General features: G+C 43.4%; 1 protein-coding gene across 1 annotated transcript in view; it reads right to left on the bottom strand.

The window, feature by feature from the left end:
• NDC1 (NDC1 transmembrane nucleoporin) overlaps positions 1 to 15,670 on the bottom strand; it is a 290,787-nt gene extending 275,117 nt beyond the window's left edge. The window contains exons 1-3 of the mRNA XM_078670466.1: positions 15,396 to 15,670; positions 4,900 to 5,020; positions 3,618 to 3,719 (exon numbers count right to left, since the gene is read on the bottom strand). Coding sequence (XP_078526592.1) covers positions 3,618 to 3,719; positions 4,900 to 5,020; positions 15,396 to 15,434 — 262 coding nt within the window. The 5' untranslated portion in view covers positions 15,435 to 15,670. The remainder of the gene's footprint in view (positions 1 to 3,617; positions 3,720 to 4,899; positions 5,021 to 15,395) is intronic.
• Positions 15,671 to 16,212: the final 542 nt, after the last annotated feature.

The following is a 16,212-nucleotide window of genomic DNA, read 5'->3' as shown; positions in this document are numbered from 1 at the left end:
AAGGCTTATGCCAAAGCCAGGCAGAAACCACCATTCCAGTCAGGGCAAGGAAGTCACACGCCAAGATAACCCCTGCTCGCCCTCTAGGTAGCATGGCGCGGGCAGTCTAGGCTAAACTCGGAGGCGATGTGTAAAGCATTTGCGTCAGCGCACAAAAGCAACAACATACTAGGTACACCACAAAAGAGACTCCACACAAGGTTATATTAAAATAACTTTTGTATTGTCAAAACATATCAGATAGAAATCACATTGTGCCAACTGGCACGGCAATATTCACAAGGGATTATTTACAAGACAGGGCCACAGGGGCCACTGTCTGAATCAACACTTTGCAGATATAGAAATACTTGTCAGAAATTAGAATAAAAGTATATAAACTTCACTGTAACACAAAGTAACAGTTATAGATCACATCCAGTAACTACTGGGAACAGGTAAGTACCCCCTACGCAACCCTAAACTCCTTGGGAGACTGTCACGCAGGGGACCCGGACCTTACTAGGACCACCTGTACTAAGAAAGAAGAACCACCTAAGTATCACACAGCATTTAGGGGTCTAAGAAAGAATACATTACCCATGATGCAATAACCTACATTCAGAGGAGTAATAAAGAGAAACACAGGATGCCTAAAGCATTCAGAGGTGTTAAGAATAAAGCACATGATGCAATAAAATACATTTAAGGGTGCAGCGCAAGAAGACACATGATGACTAAACATTCAGAGGTGCAGCGCAGGAAAAGTAAGACACATGATGCATAAACCTACACATTCAGAGGTGTAGAGAGTAAAGCAATAGCGCAAGAATCACATGATGTCTAAAAACATTCAGAGGTGTAAGATCAAGGTGCGTAATCATACTAAATGCATTACATTTCCTAGCACCACATCACAATGCGCAAAACTCACATTAGGCAAATACTATCACATGAGCCACTACCTGTGGCAGTCCCTAGGCCAACGGCCTTGTTGGGGCTCAGACGCCCTGAGTCCAAAGTCAGGGTGCCAGTCTCAAAGTACAAAAAGCCTAAACGTGGCAGGTGCCCACAAAGTGCTGGGCACCTGGAGAACAACAAACTTGCGCCAGGGCCCTCACTGGCCCTTAGGCGCCAACTGCGCCACTGCTGGAGCCACACAGGCTCTGGGCATATCACACATGCCCCAGACGTTGGAGCCACACAGACTCTTAAAACAATGATGCCCCCAGGAGCCTCACCGGACTCTAGTCCTCACACTCGGGGGCAGGAGGGGGCGAGCACCGACAATATGCCCCGAAGCCCCCCCCTCTCGAATATGGCCCTCTCTGGAGCCAAACGGGCTCTACACCCCGTTGGGGCGGCCCGCTGCCATCTGGGGCCGCCCTGAAGCAGTGCCTCTAACCCGGCACCAACACGAAGCAATGCGGGCCCTCAAGAGCCCCTCGCGGGCTCTTTGCTCACGGTGGGGCGACCCACTGCCATTCGGGGCCGCCCTTCCTTGGTGCCTCGACCGGCACCACGAGAACCCATCTGCTCCCTCACGGAGCAGCAGCATCACGGAGCCCCCGTCTCACCCGGTCCACACGGAGCCCCCCAGCCCTTCAACTCACCGGGCCTCAGGGGCGGCTCCTCCGGGCGGCGGCTCTCTTCGTCTGGCCAGCGCGGGGCTCCTCTTCCACCACGGAGCCCCGCCGGGCCGCTCAGCCGCTCGCGGCCGCTCTCCTCTCGCTGCAGGGCTCCCTCGGCACACGGGAGCCCTGTTAACCGGCCGCCACCTTTCTCGTCTTCCCCGTTCTTCCACGGCCTCAGGGGCGGCCCAGCCAATCGCGTCGCGGCTCCTGCGACGAGCCCCTCATGACGCGAGGCCGCCAACCAATGGCAGCGCGGCCTCGCCGATGACGCGACTATCCACCGGCCAACCAGAGCGCGCCCCTCCTCGGGTCTCGTCCAATCCGGTCGCGGCCCCTTCGTGGTTTGTTTTCACCGCGGCAGATCGAGGTGGGCACTCGTAATTGATTAAGTAAATACGGCCAGGAATCCTCAGCGCCTCCAGCGCTATAAGCGAGCACCAAAAGCGCTCCTAAGCACTAGAAAGTCCAGCGACAGCGCTCTCATGCGCTTGGGGGAAATGAAGCGCTCCAAAGCGCTAGACAGCAGGCAGAGCGCTCCCAGGCGCTCAAGGCGAAGCCCAGCGCCTCTAGGCGCTAGAAACCAACTCCAGCGCTCTCCACAGGAAAAGGGCAGCTTCTCCATGCTGCCATGGTCCCAGAACTTCCCCAGGGGCAAAGCCAAGTCCCCCCTTCAGCCCAGGCAGGCAGAAGGGTCCCCCAGGAGTCCAGGAATCCAGGTGTCCAGGGGCTGGGCAGCGCCCAACCCTGGTAGATCCCAGTCAGCCACAAGAGCAAAGACAAGAACCCTTTGGAAGGAGACACAGCCCCTTCTTATACACAAAAATGCCTTTGAAGTACTTTGAAGCTTTCGTGCAAGGCGAGCCCTAAGCTCGGGGAGTATCTGGTTTCCCTCTCCTGTCAGCCTCAGGTCAGAGGTGACAGGGGGCCATCGGGAGGGAGAGTCATCCAGGGTGGGCCGACAGACACAGCCTGGCACCACCAGAGCTCTTTCCACTCCTCCCTAACAGCAGATGGGGGGCCTTTCATCTATGGCTGACTCAGACCCCTCCTCCGGACAGTCCATCTACCAACAGGCCCAGGCATGCCTGGGCCCGGCCCATCAGCCAATCACGTGCTAGCAGACTCACTACACAATTATGCCAACTTCTAAAAGTGGCGCTTCTGGACTAGATACAGCCATGCCGCATACACCATTCTGCAGCATTCATTCTCACGAGTTCATACATATCAAACTCGCCCCTGCACTCCCCACGCATCAGGAATCTACCATGGGCATACATATTTCCCATTCATTCCTATGGGAGGGCAGGTCACTCACCATCCATACACAGAAAGCACACGCACTTTACACTGTACCACAGTGAAAAAGTGCGCAGAGGTCTAAAATCACCAATCCAGGTTCCAAAAACAGGCTAGGAAAAAGCAAAAAGTCACGGGGTAAACCTGCCCAAAGGACCGGGTCCAACAGGAACCAATATAAATTAAACAGAACAAACAAACAGCCAAAACTTGAGATTTTGTTATCTTATATATTTTTGTACACCCTCCATCTGGTTGTATTTCAATCTAGCTTTTCCACATGCAATATGTGTGCTGGTTAAGGAAGTAAAATATATATTGCTTCCATTTTACCACCCTACATTTCACAACATCAGCAAAACTGGATAATAAGAAGCTCGGTAAATAAATTCAGTAGGAAATATCCCCCCATCTCGAAATAAACACGGGACAGATAAGCCAGGGCAGAGGCAAAAGCACTAATCGAGTAATTCAAAATCGCTACGGACAATACTTGATTACGAACAGTGGAAGGAGGAAGCATAGCTTTAATTCTTGGGGCCCTAACCTATGCCAGCTAGCTTCACACAGCGTTTCAAAGTCCCACCCCTACATAAAAACTGAATCAGGATAGAGAGGATCAATATTACCCAATGTACTACCATAATATGGCTACTTTCCACAGGGAAGAGGAACTGCAGCCGTAAAATGATGTCCAAAACTTACCAGTATAAAATTCCAAATTGAAGACGCTTACGATCATCATCACCGCAGTCATAAGCAACATACAAAAGAATGTGTACGAGCTCCCTAAATCACCAAGCGAATCTGGAAGCAAACAAAATGTGAACCGAGTTAACTAAACATTTGCAAGCTGCACATTTTTAATAGCTTGAAGAGATAATTAAACAAAATGTTGATCCGTAGCACACAGGGCAGCGGAGCGTGACAATTGAGATATCAAAATTTGGAAGGTACATGCTTTCACCAGTATTATTCAAATTCATCACAGATTTCTGTGAATGTGGTTCATTTCAAAACCTTTTCAATGCACTGTAAAACATACTGTATGCCTGTAATTCAGCAGCAGAGCATAAAGATTAAACCGCACTGCTCATCAGCTCTGTAGTAAACAGGTATTCATTTTAGTAATTCTAATGTCCAATCATCAATTCCATGTAAGTCCTATTGCTGTGCTGTTCTTATTTAGGTGAGTGCACGTTCTAAGTAGCTTCCTTAGGCTGGTGGGGCTATCTCTTGATTTAAAGGTTATGGGTTAACACGGAGTCAGAATATTTGTATTTATGTGAAGTTTTTACATGCCACCTCATCACCGGACAGGACAAGACACTTTACAGAAAACCAAACAGTTAACTTTGAGTAGGAGTGTCAAGGACCAGAGAGGTGGTTACGGGCGTCATTGGGGGCACAATAACATCCAGCAGCCTTTGGCCAGAGAGACCTCCCACTGTGCAGCTGTGACCAAAGGCTCTGCCTTCAAAAGCAGCAAGCCATTCCCACAGCGACTGGTGCACCCAGACACTTGCCCGGGCAAAGAGCAGGCCCCATCTGAGCCGGTCAGCGAGCGCAAGAGACAGCACTCTTGCCCAGGAAGTGAAAGGTGGTGGCAGGGAATGGTCCCCAGGGTGCCTTATTTTAACTGTTTGCAGGAAAAAAACTATTTGCTTCAAACTTGAAGAAACATGACATTTTGTAATAGGTTACTTTTTTGTTAAGCTTAAGCCTTAAGGGATAAAACAGAACACCCAATTATGCACTCAGCGTTTGTATGTCAGCATAGTGAATGTCTGATTTGGAAAATCAACACACTATTCAATAAATAACTACATCTAAATAAAACCTTTGGACCTCTCTTACTCTGCACAGCAACTTTGAATAATGCCCTTAAAGGATGCGTTGATGCAAACATTGTGAATAACACCTTTCTTGACTATATCAATGTCAGAGTAGGCAGCTTTATTCATGAATTATAAAATAAACAACTTACCTGTGACCCACTGTAAGGGATGAAGCAAATCCACTCTGCTTAGAATTATAAAGGCTGCAGCGCATAAAGGCAGTAGAAGAATAGACCACGCAAAGCTGGCAGCTACTCTCCAACTCAACACCTGGTTGGAGCAAGAAAAAAAGGTTATAAATGGAAAAGTCAGTCCTTAACTCCATTAACAGTTGAAGTGTGATGTATTTCACATTGACTTTGAAATACCTCAATTTTCATTAATACTGGATTTAGATAGGAAGAATGTGTGAAACACTTTTTAGCAATAAGAACAAGGTTTCCGATTTTACTTCTGATACAGAGAGACCACACACTGCTTCATGTCCGTTCTTAGAACAGGAGAAAGAAAGAGGGAAAATAGAAGTTTTCCCTAAGATGTTTTACTTTATATTTAGATACTTTAGATGGTCACTGAGATTATACTAGATAATGTATCAGTCGCTGAGAAAGCATAGCCAAATTCAAAATACAGTTTACCAAATTCAGAAAACTTAATTCGGCGAGTAAGGAAAACTCCTAAAAATTCTATAGTAAGCTGCACCCAAGTAAGGAGTTATTCACATTTAAAGAGAAAAAACTGAGAATCTTGAATCTAAAACCTGACGCACAGTTTTCCAGTTGATAAGCTGCTGTGGTAGTCTTCATGCAGCTCAGTTCCAGCTCAGTCAATTGTAGCTCTTGATTGCTAACCCAAACAAGACTTTCTTTCAGCAGCTGGATGCAAAAGCCACAGTTCCTAGTAAATCAATTGTTACATCTGACAGTTACATCTCCCATGAACAGCTGGTCGCACAATGGCCCAGATTTGTGCAAGGTGTGCTAGGAGTATCTTAGCATGATTTAAGCCTTAGGAGTCTCAAAACCTAAAAGAGGGGGTCCTGCAAATGGGCAGTAGTTGATTTCCTTTTTCTGAGAAAGGAATCAGTTATATACATATAAGAGATTTGGCGCTTTGGCTTAAATGATTGTGTTGTTTTAGTAATACCAACCAAGTGGACCCATTTACATGTCCTAAGTATCTTTGTATTAATTATAACTTGTGATAACATAATATTGTTGGTAAGCTTTTCTTGTGATAAGAGGCAATTCTACTGATGGATTAATTTGTAACTGATGTTTGGATGAGAAAAAGGAACTTCTGGTGTTTTCAGTTATATATCCCATCCCTCTTCTCGATATTGGGGTGGCTCCTCATGGTGTTCTGCAGTAGTTGGTAGGGTCACAGGGATCTAAAGAAGGATTCTTATGGAGTCGAGTAGTCCATGTTCTTTTCAGGCTCTGGGTGTAGGAATTTTCAGAGATTGCTGCAATAATTAACTCTGTGATAACTGGGGCCACATACAAAGTCTCTTACCATAGCTGACAGCAGGTTCACCCGCGCATTAAAGTAACGTTTCTGATGATATTTACTACCTATCCAGAGGTGACAGGTAGACTGTCTTGAAATTCAAAGCTTCGCAGAGAAACGTACCTGAACAGGAATACCAGAAATATTCTTCACAGGCAGTTCTACATGCACACCTTAGGTACTGATGATCCCCCTCAAGTATTCTACACTGTTGATAAAATGATTCTGAAATATGCTAAGGGACATGGTCACAATTGGCGTGTAGCACTAAACATGCAGAGCTCGCTTAACAGTCTGAAGATTCTTTAATGCAGCTACCTGCCACAGAATTCATAGAGAAATAACAGGCCTGAAGTATAAAGAGTTAGTGATTTACTAAACAGAACTAACCACATTCGTGATTTAGCAAAATGGAAATAGCTATTCCTGAATAGTGTGCACCAATTACTGATACAGAAACAATATTTACAAAGGGTTCATAACACACAATTAAGTGGAAGCAGTTGGTAATCAGTTGCAAGCAATAAAAGGTCCCTTTCCCCCACCCCCCTGAAAAGGCACTTCAAACCTTCACAATGGCAGGCCTCTGGGCAGTAGTCTGGAGGCAGCACATACTAACAGACCAACAAAGCAGAAGGAGAAACAGTGTAAATTTTCAAAAAAAGGACGACTATGTGATCAAACAGAAGAGAGGTTTGCTAAGTACAGGCTAAGCAGCTAGGTGATACTTGTATTGATAGGTAAACTTAAACCTATGCTACATAAGCAAACTCACTTAGTTAGGCAATTTCTTCAGACCGGTCTTGTGTTGCTTACGCCTGATAAATCATAATGCACAGTGGATCCGAAATTTGAAATCTGTATTAAATAAACAGTGGTTCCTACCAAATTGCAATCTGGTAATAAAGGGTCTTTGTACATAAGGTTCAGAGATTCAGAAATGGTGGTTCCTTAATTTTAGCTATTTTAGAAAACGCAAAGTCACTGGTTTGCACATTGGCCCAAAATCTCTTCTTAGCATCTTCAATGGCTAACCTCAGCACTATGCATCTCCTGTGGCTTGCGTTAGGCAAGCACTGGTTATTCCTTTGATTGGGTACTTTCGGGTCAGTCAAGAGGCTGGTTGAGCAGGTTTTGCCTAGCAGATCCAGTCAGTAAGTGTGTACATCGTGCTCAACTCTCTGGAAGTCTTGTGAGGGAATGCAATTCCAAGTACTTGCTTTTGGGAACTTACACAAGCTACGCCCCTTTACCTCCTAAACAAAAAGAGTTGATTATTTGAGCTTTAAGATCTCCATGCAGAGACATACATTCTTAGAGGCTAATTTGAGGACTAGGTAAGAATGTTTGCATTTCACCAAGCTAGCTCCAGATGGGGCAAAAAAAACTATTATCAGTTTAAATGGAGTCTGTTGAGGAGGCGGAGAGATAGGAAACCTGACCTTGCAAAATGCCCTTTGAATCACACGATAGTAAGTGTAACTACAAGGCCAGAGGTGTACAAATAACCACTATTCCTATACTCAGTATTTTGGAAACATTTTAGAAATACACAGGTTTCCTTCATTCTATATATTTTACCATATGCACTGCTGTATATTGGGTTCACAATGAAAAATCATTGTGAGGTGCAGCTCAGTTGGCACGACTAGAAAGGTCATTCAGGCTTTATAGTATTGCTTTGTAATTTGGCATTGTGACAAGAAGTTAAAGATGAAAATATCATAAATGCTTGTTTTACCACCCCCCACTAATTTTCAATATTTCTTTTCATTCAGTTATTTTCTTTGAGACAACCTTGGGGGATTTACACAAATAACCCCTTGCACAATTCAGAATTTGGTCAACTTTTCAGAAATGTATAGCTTTCTGGGATGACCCATTCATTTCACACCTATTTCCACTACAAAGGGCCCGTAGCTTGAAAATCACTCCTGATGTCCGATTGTCCACCCTACTATGGATCCGGAGCAACTGGGCCAAGTACCCTTTCAGCACTTGACTTTCAGTGGTAGTTTAGGGCGAACAGTCCAATGAACACAGGCTCACCAATCAAAATACATGCAGCAATAAATGATTGTCCAGCCAAGTACTTGATTTTATGAAAAGTAGTATGTTATTTTACATCTTTCAACACAAAGGGAAATACGACATTCACAAACAACTTCCACAATCCCCTGAGGTCAGGGCTCTAGTGTGTTATTAGGCGGTTTCCTAAGGCCCACTCCCTCCTCTCTCTAATGATACTGGTTATTCTTCATTTACTTTGAGAAAGATTAAGGTGAAGCCTCACTAGTAGTCTGGGTCTCAGGTGTCCCAATCTGACTCCATATCTAAAGTTGGAAGTGTTCCAGCACAGCAGTGCTATTTGGCAAGCAAGTTCCTCCCATTGACGACAAGCCCAAAATCAGTCTTACCTGCAGGATTGGAGAGACTGGGTTCTCTAAGCTCACCCCTCCACAGGTGTAGGAGCCGCAGCGGCTGCCTTCAGTCAATTTTCTGCATGCAGACGGACTGTGTTCAGCGGTGTTCAAGTTCCTCATGTGCAGTTGTGCAGCCAATCGGAGGTTCTTTGTGGCTCCTCCAAGTAGGGAAAGGTATTTGGTCCTGTCCACAGCGAGTTGAGGGATGAAAGTGGTGTGAAGGTCCCGATGCTAGTCCTCAATCATTGTCCAGGTTCGTAGGGCTTCCCACATCAGCCTCTACCCCCCAGTGACTATCCAGAAAAGGTCACACTTTTTGCTTGATCCCGGTGGCCCCTCTGGCACAAGAGGTCATCATCTCTCCACTGCACACATGCTCCGATCTAATAGGCACAGCACATTTCCTCACAGCAGGCCCTCCTGGCATACAGGGTTTCTGGCATACCACCGCACAAGAGTTACGGCACTCACAGAATAGCAATCTCTTCAACCCCTCCCCGGTGTACAGGGTCGCAATTTCCTCACTGTACACGGGCAATAACAAATTCAGCAGAGCGGGTATCATGGCTCACTTCACGCAGCCCTATTCTGACATACTAAGGTCACAGACTTTCCCTGCACACTGGCAACGACCCGATCAAGCAAGCAGCAATCTCCTCACACTGCGCTTAGGACATCCACTCAACAGGATTCCTCAGTGTACCTCACCCTCTCCAATACTTGGCAGGCAGGCCAGTTGGTCTGATTCCCTAGATGATGTCTCTCACTCAGGACACTAGCAGGCCTTGCCCCCCAGTCCTGGTCAAATGCAGGTGTCTTGCAGAGCGTCTCCTCCTCTGCAGCCAACTGGCTGCCTAAGAGATGACAATTTTTGGGGTCTTAAGCTGCCCTTCATATAGTCCATTTCCAGACATCAAATGTGATTTACAGTCCGAGCCTTTGAAGTTTACATTGGAGGTCTTCTTTCTTTTGAAGTGCCCACTCCTCTGCCCTCTCAGAAAGCAGTCTGTCACAGCAGGAGTAACCCCAAACTGGACAGTCCCACAACAAAGCACACAGGAGTGACTAGCAGTTCACAAATGGATGTCAGCCATGGGCCTAATGTCCGCTTACTTGCAGGTAAATTTTTTTAGACTTCGACCCTAATGTCCTTTTCAGTCATTACGATCCACCCTGACAGCTGACATTCATTGACTTGGTATTGTCAGGGAGTGAGATGGTATTGAAATGAAGAAAGTACAGTCGGAGATGTAAGTAGAATTCTTTTAATCCACAGTTAAGGGTTACAACGACACCGTAGCCAGCCCTCCACCTTCAAGATGCAGACTTCAACTAATTCCGAGCCTTACACAGAGTTCATCCATAAACATTCCACCTGCACTCATGCTTCACTCAGTCCACAACGTCACGCAACACACGACAATCCACATGCCCATACCACACACCTTCCCCCTTCAGTAATTGCCCACAACAAAACCAATCATACAAATTTTTTTTACAAAATCTATCCTAATTTGAAATCAGCAAAACGAGCAGGCATCCTCCTCGCTCTTCCTCCACGACGTAAAACATCACTGTTACTGGTACCAAAACTCGGACACTCGACATTGGAACTAGAACCCGCCTTTCCTGCCACTGGGTTATCACTTCTGTGATTCCAGCAACTATTACCGTCACCGCCTTCATTTCCCAACATGTAACCATTACATCCTTCTTCAAGCAGCATCCTAACACATGGCGCACCATCTCGGTCATTGCAGAAACTTAACTGACGAAAATTCCATCTTTTACCATCCTCCAACTCAATAGCACTACCAAAAACTCTCTATACCTTCAAAGGCCTTGACCACACACTTTCACCCTTCAGAACAATCCTGGGATTCTTTACACGGACCATTTGTCCCACACGAACCGAAGGCCAATTACCATTTCCGCTACTAGTATGCACAGAACGTTTGTGACATTGCTTAACATTAAATCTGATGTCATCTTTCATAATGCCATCATCAGAACACACTTCATTCCTTTTCCTCAACCACCAAGGGACCAAAACTGTAGAAGATTTCCTTCCTCTACGAACCTCAAAAGGTGTCTTGCCTGTGACCGAATGAGGAATAACACGATACGCCATGAGTCTTTCTTGTAAGGCCTTCCTCCAAGGTAACCCAGCACCCAAAGGTAGCGGAATCACTTCCTTGACAACTCTGTGAAAGCGTTCTACTTAACCGTTTCCTTTGGGATGATATAGAGATGATTTAATATGTTTAATGTCCATCTCTTTTAGAAATACCTGTATTTTCTCTTAAACTAATTGAGACCCATTATCAGAAACTAAAGACTCAGGCACTCCTTCTCTTGAAAATACATCTTCCAGAAATGTAATGACTACATCCGAGGTCACATTGCTAACAATCCTTCCCTCCAGTCATTTGAATAATAGTCAATCAATACAATGGCAAAACAATCCTTTGATGACATTGCAGTGAACGGCCCCATAAAATCGATAGCAAGCTTTTGCCAGGGCCCCTCGGGTAACTCTACTCTAGTTAACGGCACGCGCAAAGATTTGGCAACCTTATCTCTGGCTCCACAAACCTTGCATTCTCTAACCCAACGATCCACCATGGAATCAATACTAGGCCACCAAAAACATTCTCTAATTCTTCTTTTGGTGCTCGACATCCCTCCATGCCCCTTGCGGCCTCTTTCAATGATATTCTTGCATAAACCAATTGGAGGTACAATCTTGCTCCCCCTTAAAATAATCCCATTTGTGACACACATTTCTTCCTTAATTTTCCAGAATGCTTAACACTCACCACGCAAAACAGATTCTCTCGGCCAACCATCCTCGATTTATTTCTCAATCTCTTTCAAAACAGTATAATTTTCAGTTTCACGCAACCAAGATTCTTCTGATAGGATATCCTTAACTCCTTCACCATCAATTGATAGTACATTCTTTAAGGTGAATGCCACATCAAATTCACTTACTTCCCCCGATTCAACATCATTTGAACTAGACAACCGTGAAAGACCATCTGCGACCACATTTTCCTTCCCAGGGATATACTCTATTTCATAGACAAACATCTGCAATTTAGAAGCCAAACGAGCTAACCTTGGAGTTGAATTTCTTCCACCTTTAGGTTTCAAAATGTTGACCAATGGCTTATGGTCTGTCCTAATCTTAAATTTCCTTCCCCACACACACATGCGAAACCTTTCAGCAGCCCATGTAGCGGCAAGTAATTCTTTTTCAATTATTGAATAATTCCGTTCAGAAGAAGTTAATGTTCGAGAAGCAGATGCCACAACTCACTTATCACCATTAACATGTTGTGAAAATACAGCTCCAAGACCATAACCTGAAGAATCTACAATATCACACACTCAGCTGATGGCTTAAACAGAAATTTCCCTTTTAACATTGTTTTTGCTGAAGTTTCCACTCAAATGGTACATTTTTCTTGAGCAACACTCTCAATGGTTCCACCTTTGATGCGTAATTTTCAACAAATCGTGAATACAATTCTGTAAGTCCCAAAAAAGACATCAGTTGTTCCCTGCTACTCTGTTCCGGAGCAGATAAAATGGCCTCCATATGGTTAATTTTAGGTTGAAATCCATTTTCAGAAATGACATGACCAAGGTATTCTACTTTATGTTTACCAAATTTGCACTTTTCATTTCTGACTGTTAATCCATGACCTCTAAGAGCCCTTAAAACTGCATGCAATGCTTATGTATTTTCTTGTCATTCCCAAAAATCAAAATGTCATCCTGGAAGACCCTTGCACCTTCAATTCCATGCAATACTCGACATTTCCCTTTGAAAAATAGCTGACGCACTGGCCAGTCCAAATGGCATGCGTCGATATCTAAACATGCCGTCAGGAGTAATGAATGCTGTACAGTGCTTGGATTGTTCATCTAGTTTGATCTGATAAGCACTCGCTAAATCTATTTTAGAAAACCATGAAGAGCCCCCAACAGAAGATGTTAACTCTTGTAAATTTGGACGAGGAAATGTATCGATCCAAATTGCTTCATTTAAGCATCTCAAATTTACACATAAACGTAGATCGCCATTGGATTTAAGTGAAATAACCACCTGAGAAACCCAATCCGAGCTCTCCACTGGTTCTATGATTCCATCCTTGCACAATTTTTGTAGAATATCTTTTAACTTATCACGATAGTTCATAGGAACATTTCTAAGTTTCTGTCTTATAGGATACACTCCTTCTCGTAGCACAATTTTAAGTTTAAAATTTTTCATTTTGCCTACACCATCAGCGAAAACATCAGGATACATTTCCTTCAAAGTAAAATACTCGTTACCATTTAGTGAATTTTTACATTCTTCTCCACCTCCAATAGCGAATACAGGACACTTTAAACTAGTAACAATTTTAATGCCCAATTCAACAATATGCGGCCAACCTAAAATGGTTGCACCTTTATTGGCCACATAAACCTTACCCTGGCATGATTTCATTCCAAAACATAGGTCTGCTCACATGTAACCTTCTAAGGGAGACCTACCAGGCCAAAGTTCTTTGAATAGCTCCATTCCCATGATAGTGTACCAAGCACAAGAATCCACATTGGCGCTCACTTCTACATCATCATTGCATACAATAAATGAGGGCAATTTCTTTGTTTTGCTAGTAATCAGAATAGGTTTATCATGAATGCTAATTATCTCTGATTCATCATCCTGTACATCGTCTTGAATGAAATTAACCTTGTTTTTCTCACTATGACATACTCTACTAAAATGACCTCTCTTCTTACATGTAGTGCATATTTTGTTCAATGCAGGACACCAATTAGAATTAGCTACATGGTTACTAGAACCATATCTATAACATAAGAATTTCTTAGGAACAGGAACTTTCTTGTTAGTATTGCTATTCATTTTTCTACTATCATCTCTATTTTTACCTCTTTATTCGTATTACTTATTTGGTGGACGCTACTTTTCTCAATATACACTTCACTTTTTTAATTCCTCAGAAACCTCAACACTCCTAGCAGCCTCAATACCAGCTTTCAAAGAAATGCTGTACCGCATGACCATACTTTTTCTAGGATTTTTTTAGATTTTGTTCTCATTAAGATTTGGTCACGTAAAACTTGGTCATATGATCAAATTTACAAGTAACCGCTAAACCTCTCAAAGCTGAAACATATTGATCAATGGATTCATCTACTTTCTGTACTCTAGAATAAAATTTTAATCGTTCCATTACAACTTTAATTTTCCTGCCAAATCTTTCATGCATTTGTTTAATAGCGTATTGATATACTCAAATATCAGCAGCATTGTCCAGCGTAGGTACATTTTTTAATTCTCTCAGACCCACAGCACCTAAACTATGTTTGAGAAGAGACAATTTCCTTTCTTGGGAACATTCCTCTTCTTCAAGAACCTCTACATATACCTCAAACATGTAAATCCATAAGTCCCATGCAGAAGGTGGGTCCCCTCGTTCTGCTAAAAAAATGGTGGAGCTTGAATTGCTGCCATATCACAATAAACAAGGAAGAAATATATATATATATATATATATATATATATATATATATATATATAAAGTCATTAAAGTCTCTACGATGAGGTGTGCCTGACACCGAATCGACAACCACAGAAGTGTGCCTGTCACTGAATGTCAATAAAGCGGGTACGCTAGTGTTTATAGCACCCAAAAGGTGGGTGGAGATACCCCTCCACTTCCTATTTTTATCTCCTGGTTGAGGTGGGGTCCACCTCAAAAGAAATGATTGTTTTTTTTAAGGCAATGGAGTTCACAAAATGTACATCTTCCAATTTGAATTAAATGAGTGCTTATGTGGTGGTGGAACAGTAACCTAATAAAAGTTACAGCTGCTTCCTTAGACTTAAATGCTTACGTGTCTTATTTAGAAGTGCGAGTGTTGATTCTTGCCAAACACTTGCTCATATGTATTCCCATATTTTTTAAATCACCCAGCCCCAATGTTGCTCAACAAATAAACATAATTTCTCCCAATTCTGCTGAACTGGTCACAGAATAAAATGATCTTGTGAGTGATTAAAAGTGGGCTGTGGTATTATGTACACCTGTAATGGCATCATAAATTAGGCTGTCCTGTCGTTTGCTAGGATATATTTGTACAATTGATGGTTTCAACTCAGCTGGTGGCGGTTGCTGTGGCTAGCTAGTCTCTAATATGTGTAACCTATTACATAATCTACTTAGTTTTATTGAGCCTCAGCGACCTTTCTTCTGTGAGGGGAACTTAACAAGGGCCTTCAATACAACAGTTAAAATTATTTCATCACGATACGACATGTATACTGATGGGTATAATGTAGACGTGTTAGTGTCTTCTTACTTTTAAAGGAGGTATTAACTTTGGTACTCTTGCTGGTGAACAGTTTTGTGTTTATGAAATAAGACGCCGACTGTTTGTAATGAATATTCAGTTGGTGGCATTAGTATTGAATACTTTGCATGCAGTGCACATGTACTACAATATTCCAAATTCCATATTCCATTTCGACAGCCAATTTGCAGTCCTACTTTCGAGTCTAAGGACTTTTATGTCTGCGCCCTCCTGGCTCGAGCTTCAGTGATTGGGATCTGTTCATCCTAACCACAGTCTCTACCTCCCACAAACTTTCCTCACCCTCGCACACCATAACGAAGCCAAGGTTCCCTTACCTTGCTGAGAAACCAGTGCTCCTGCCTTAAGGCACTCATGGTGTGGCCGCGAAGAGTTTGTAAGAAATCCCACTTGAAATTCCTGGTTCAATGGGGTTTTCTGACGTGCTCAGGCACCGCAATGACGAAATACTGTCAAGCCGGTACGCATCAAACAGCACCGCGCCACTTCCATTCAAAGTGCCTGCTCCGCGGCTTTTCGAGGACCCCAGTCGGGGTGCCCTCTCTTTGCCTGACCCGAAAACAAACTACATACACAGTAGCCCTTCTTCTATGTCTTTAAGTCGAAGCGAGGCAGAAGAAAGCTGCAACTACAATATTCACCGTTCTATAAACATAAAAGAAGGACTGCACGGGAAACGGGAAACGGGAAACAACACTCTTGTACGGATAGCCTTATTAACCACCATGGCATCTCAGCGGCCATTGACGAATGGCGGAGAACTTTGTATTTGCTCGAAATTGTTTTCTATTTTTCCCAAATATTACTATGTACATTTTTTTACTTGGATATTGTTTGTTGTAGCTTTGTGCATTACGTACATCTGACATTTAAATAAAAGCAATAAAATTAGTTCTTAGAAAACACATTAGAAAAGTACTGATGGAGCAAGGATACGCAAGTAATGCGACTTGCTTGAATTCAGTCCTCTCGACATAACGTAAATGCGCTAACCAACATGTTTGTTTTATTAATATTGCATTTCACAAAAACATTGGGTATCTAGAAGAAGCTTGCATATGTGTTTCTACTAACGATAATCTGCACTAAAAACGGCCGCTGCTATGCGGGATTTCTTACTGGGCATGCGTCTAT

The sequence above is a fragment of the Lissotriton helveticus genome, chromosome 1_2 (assembly GCF_964261635.1).
Source record: "Lissotriton helveticus chromosome 1_2, aLisHel1.1, whole genome shotgun sequence".
NCBI lineage: Eukaryota > Metazoa > Chordata > Amphibia > Caudata > Salamandridae > Lissotriton > Lissotriton helveticus.
Note: the sequence above shows the minus strand (reverse complement) of the source record. Positions and strands in the feature narration are given on the sequence as shown.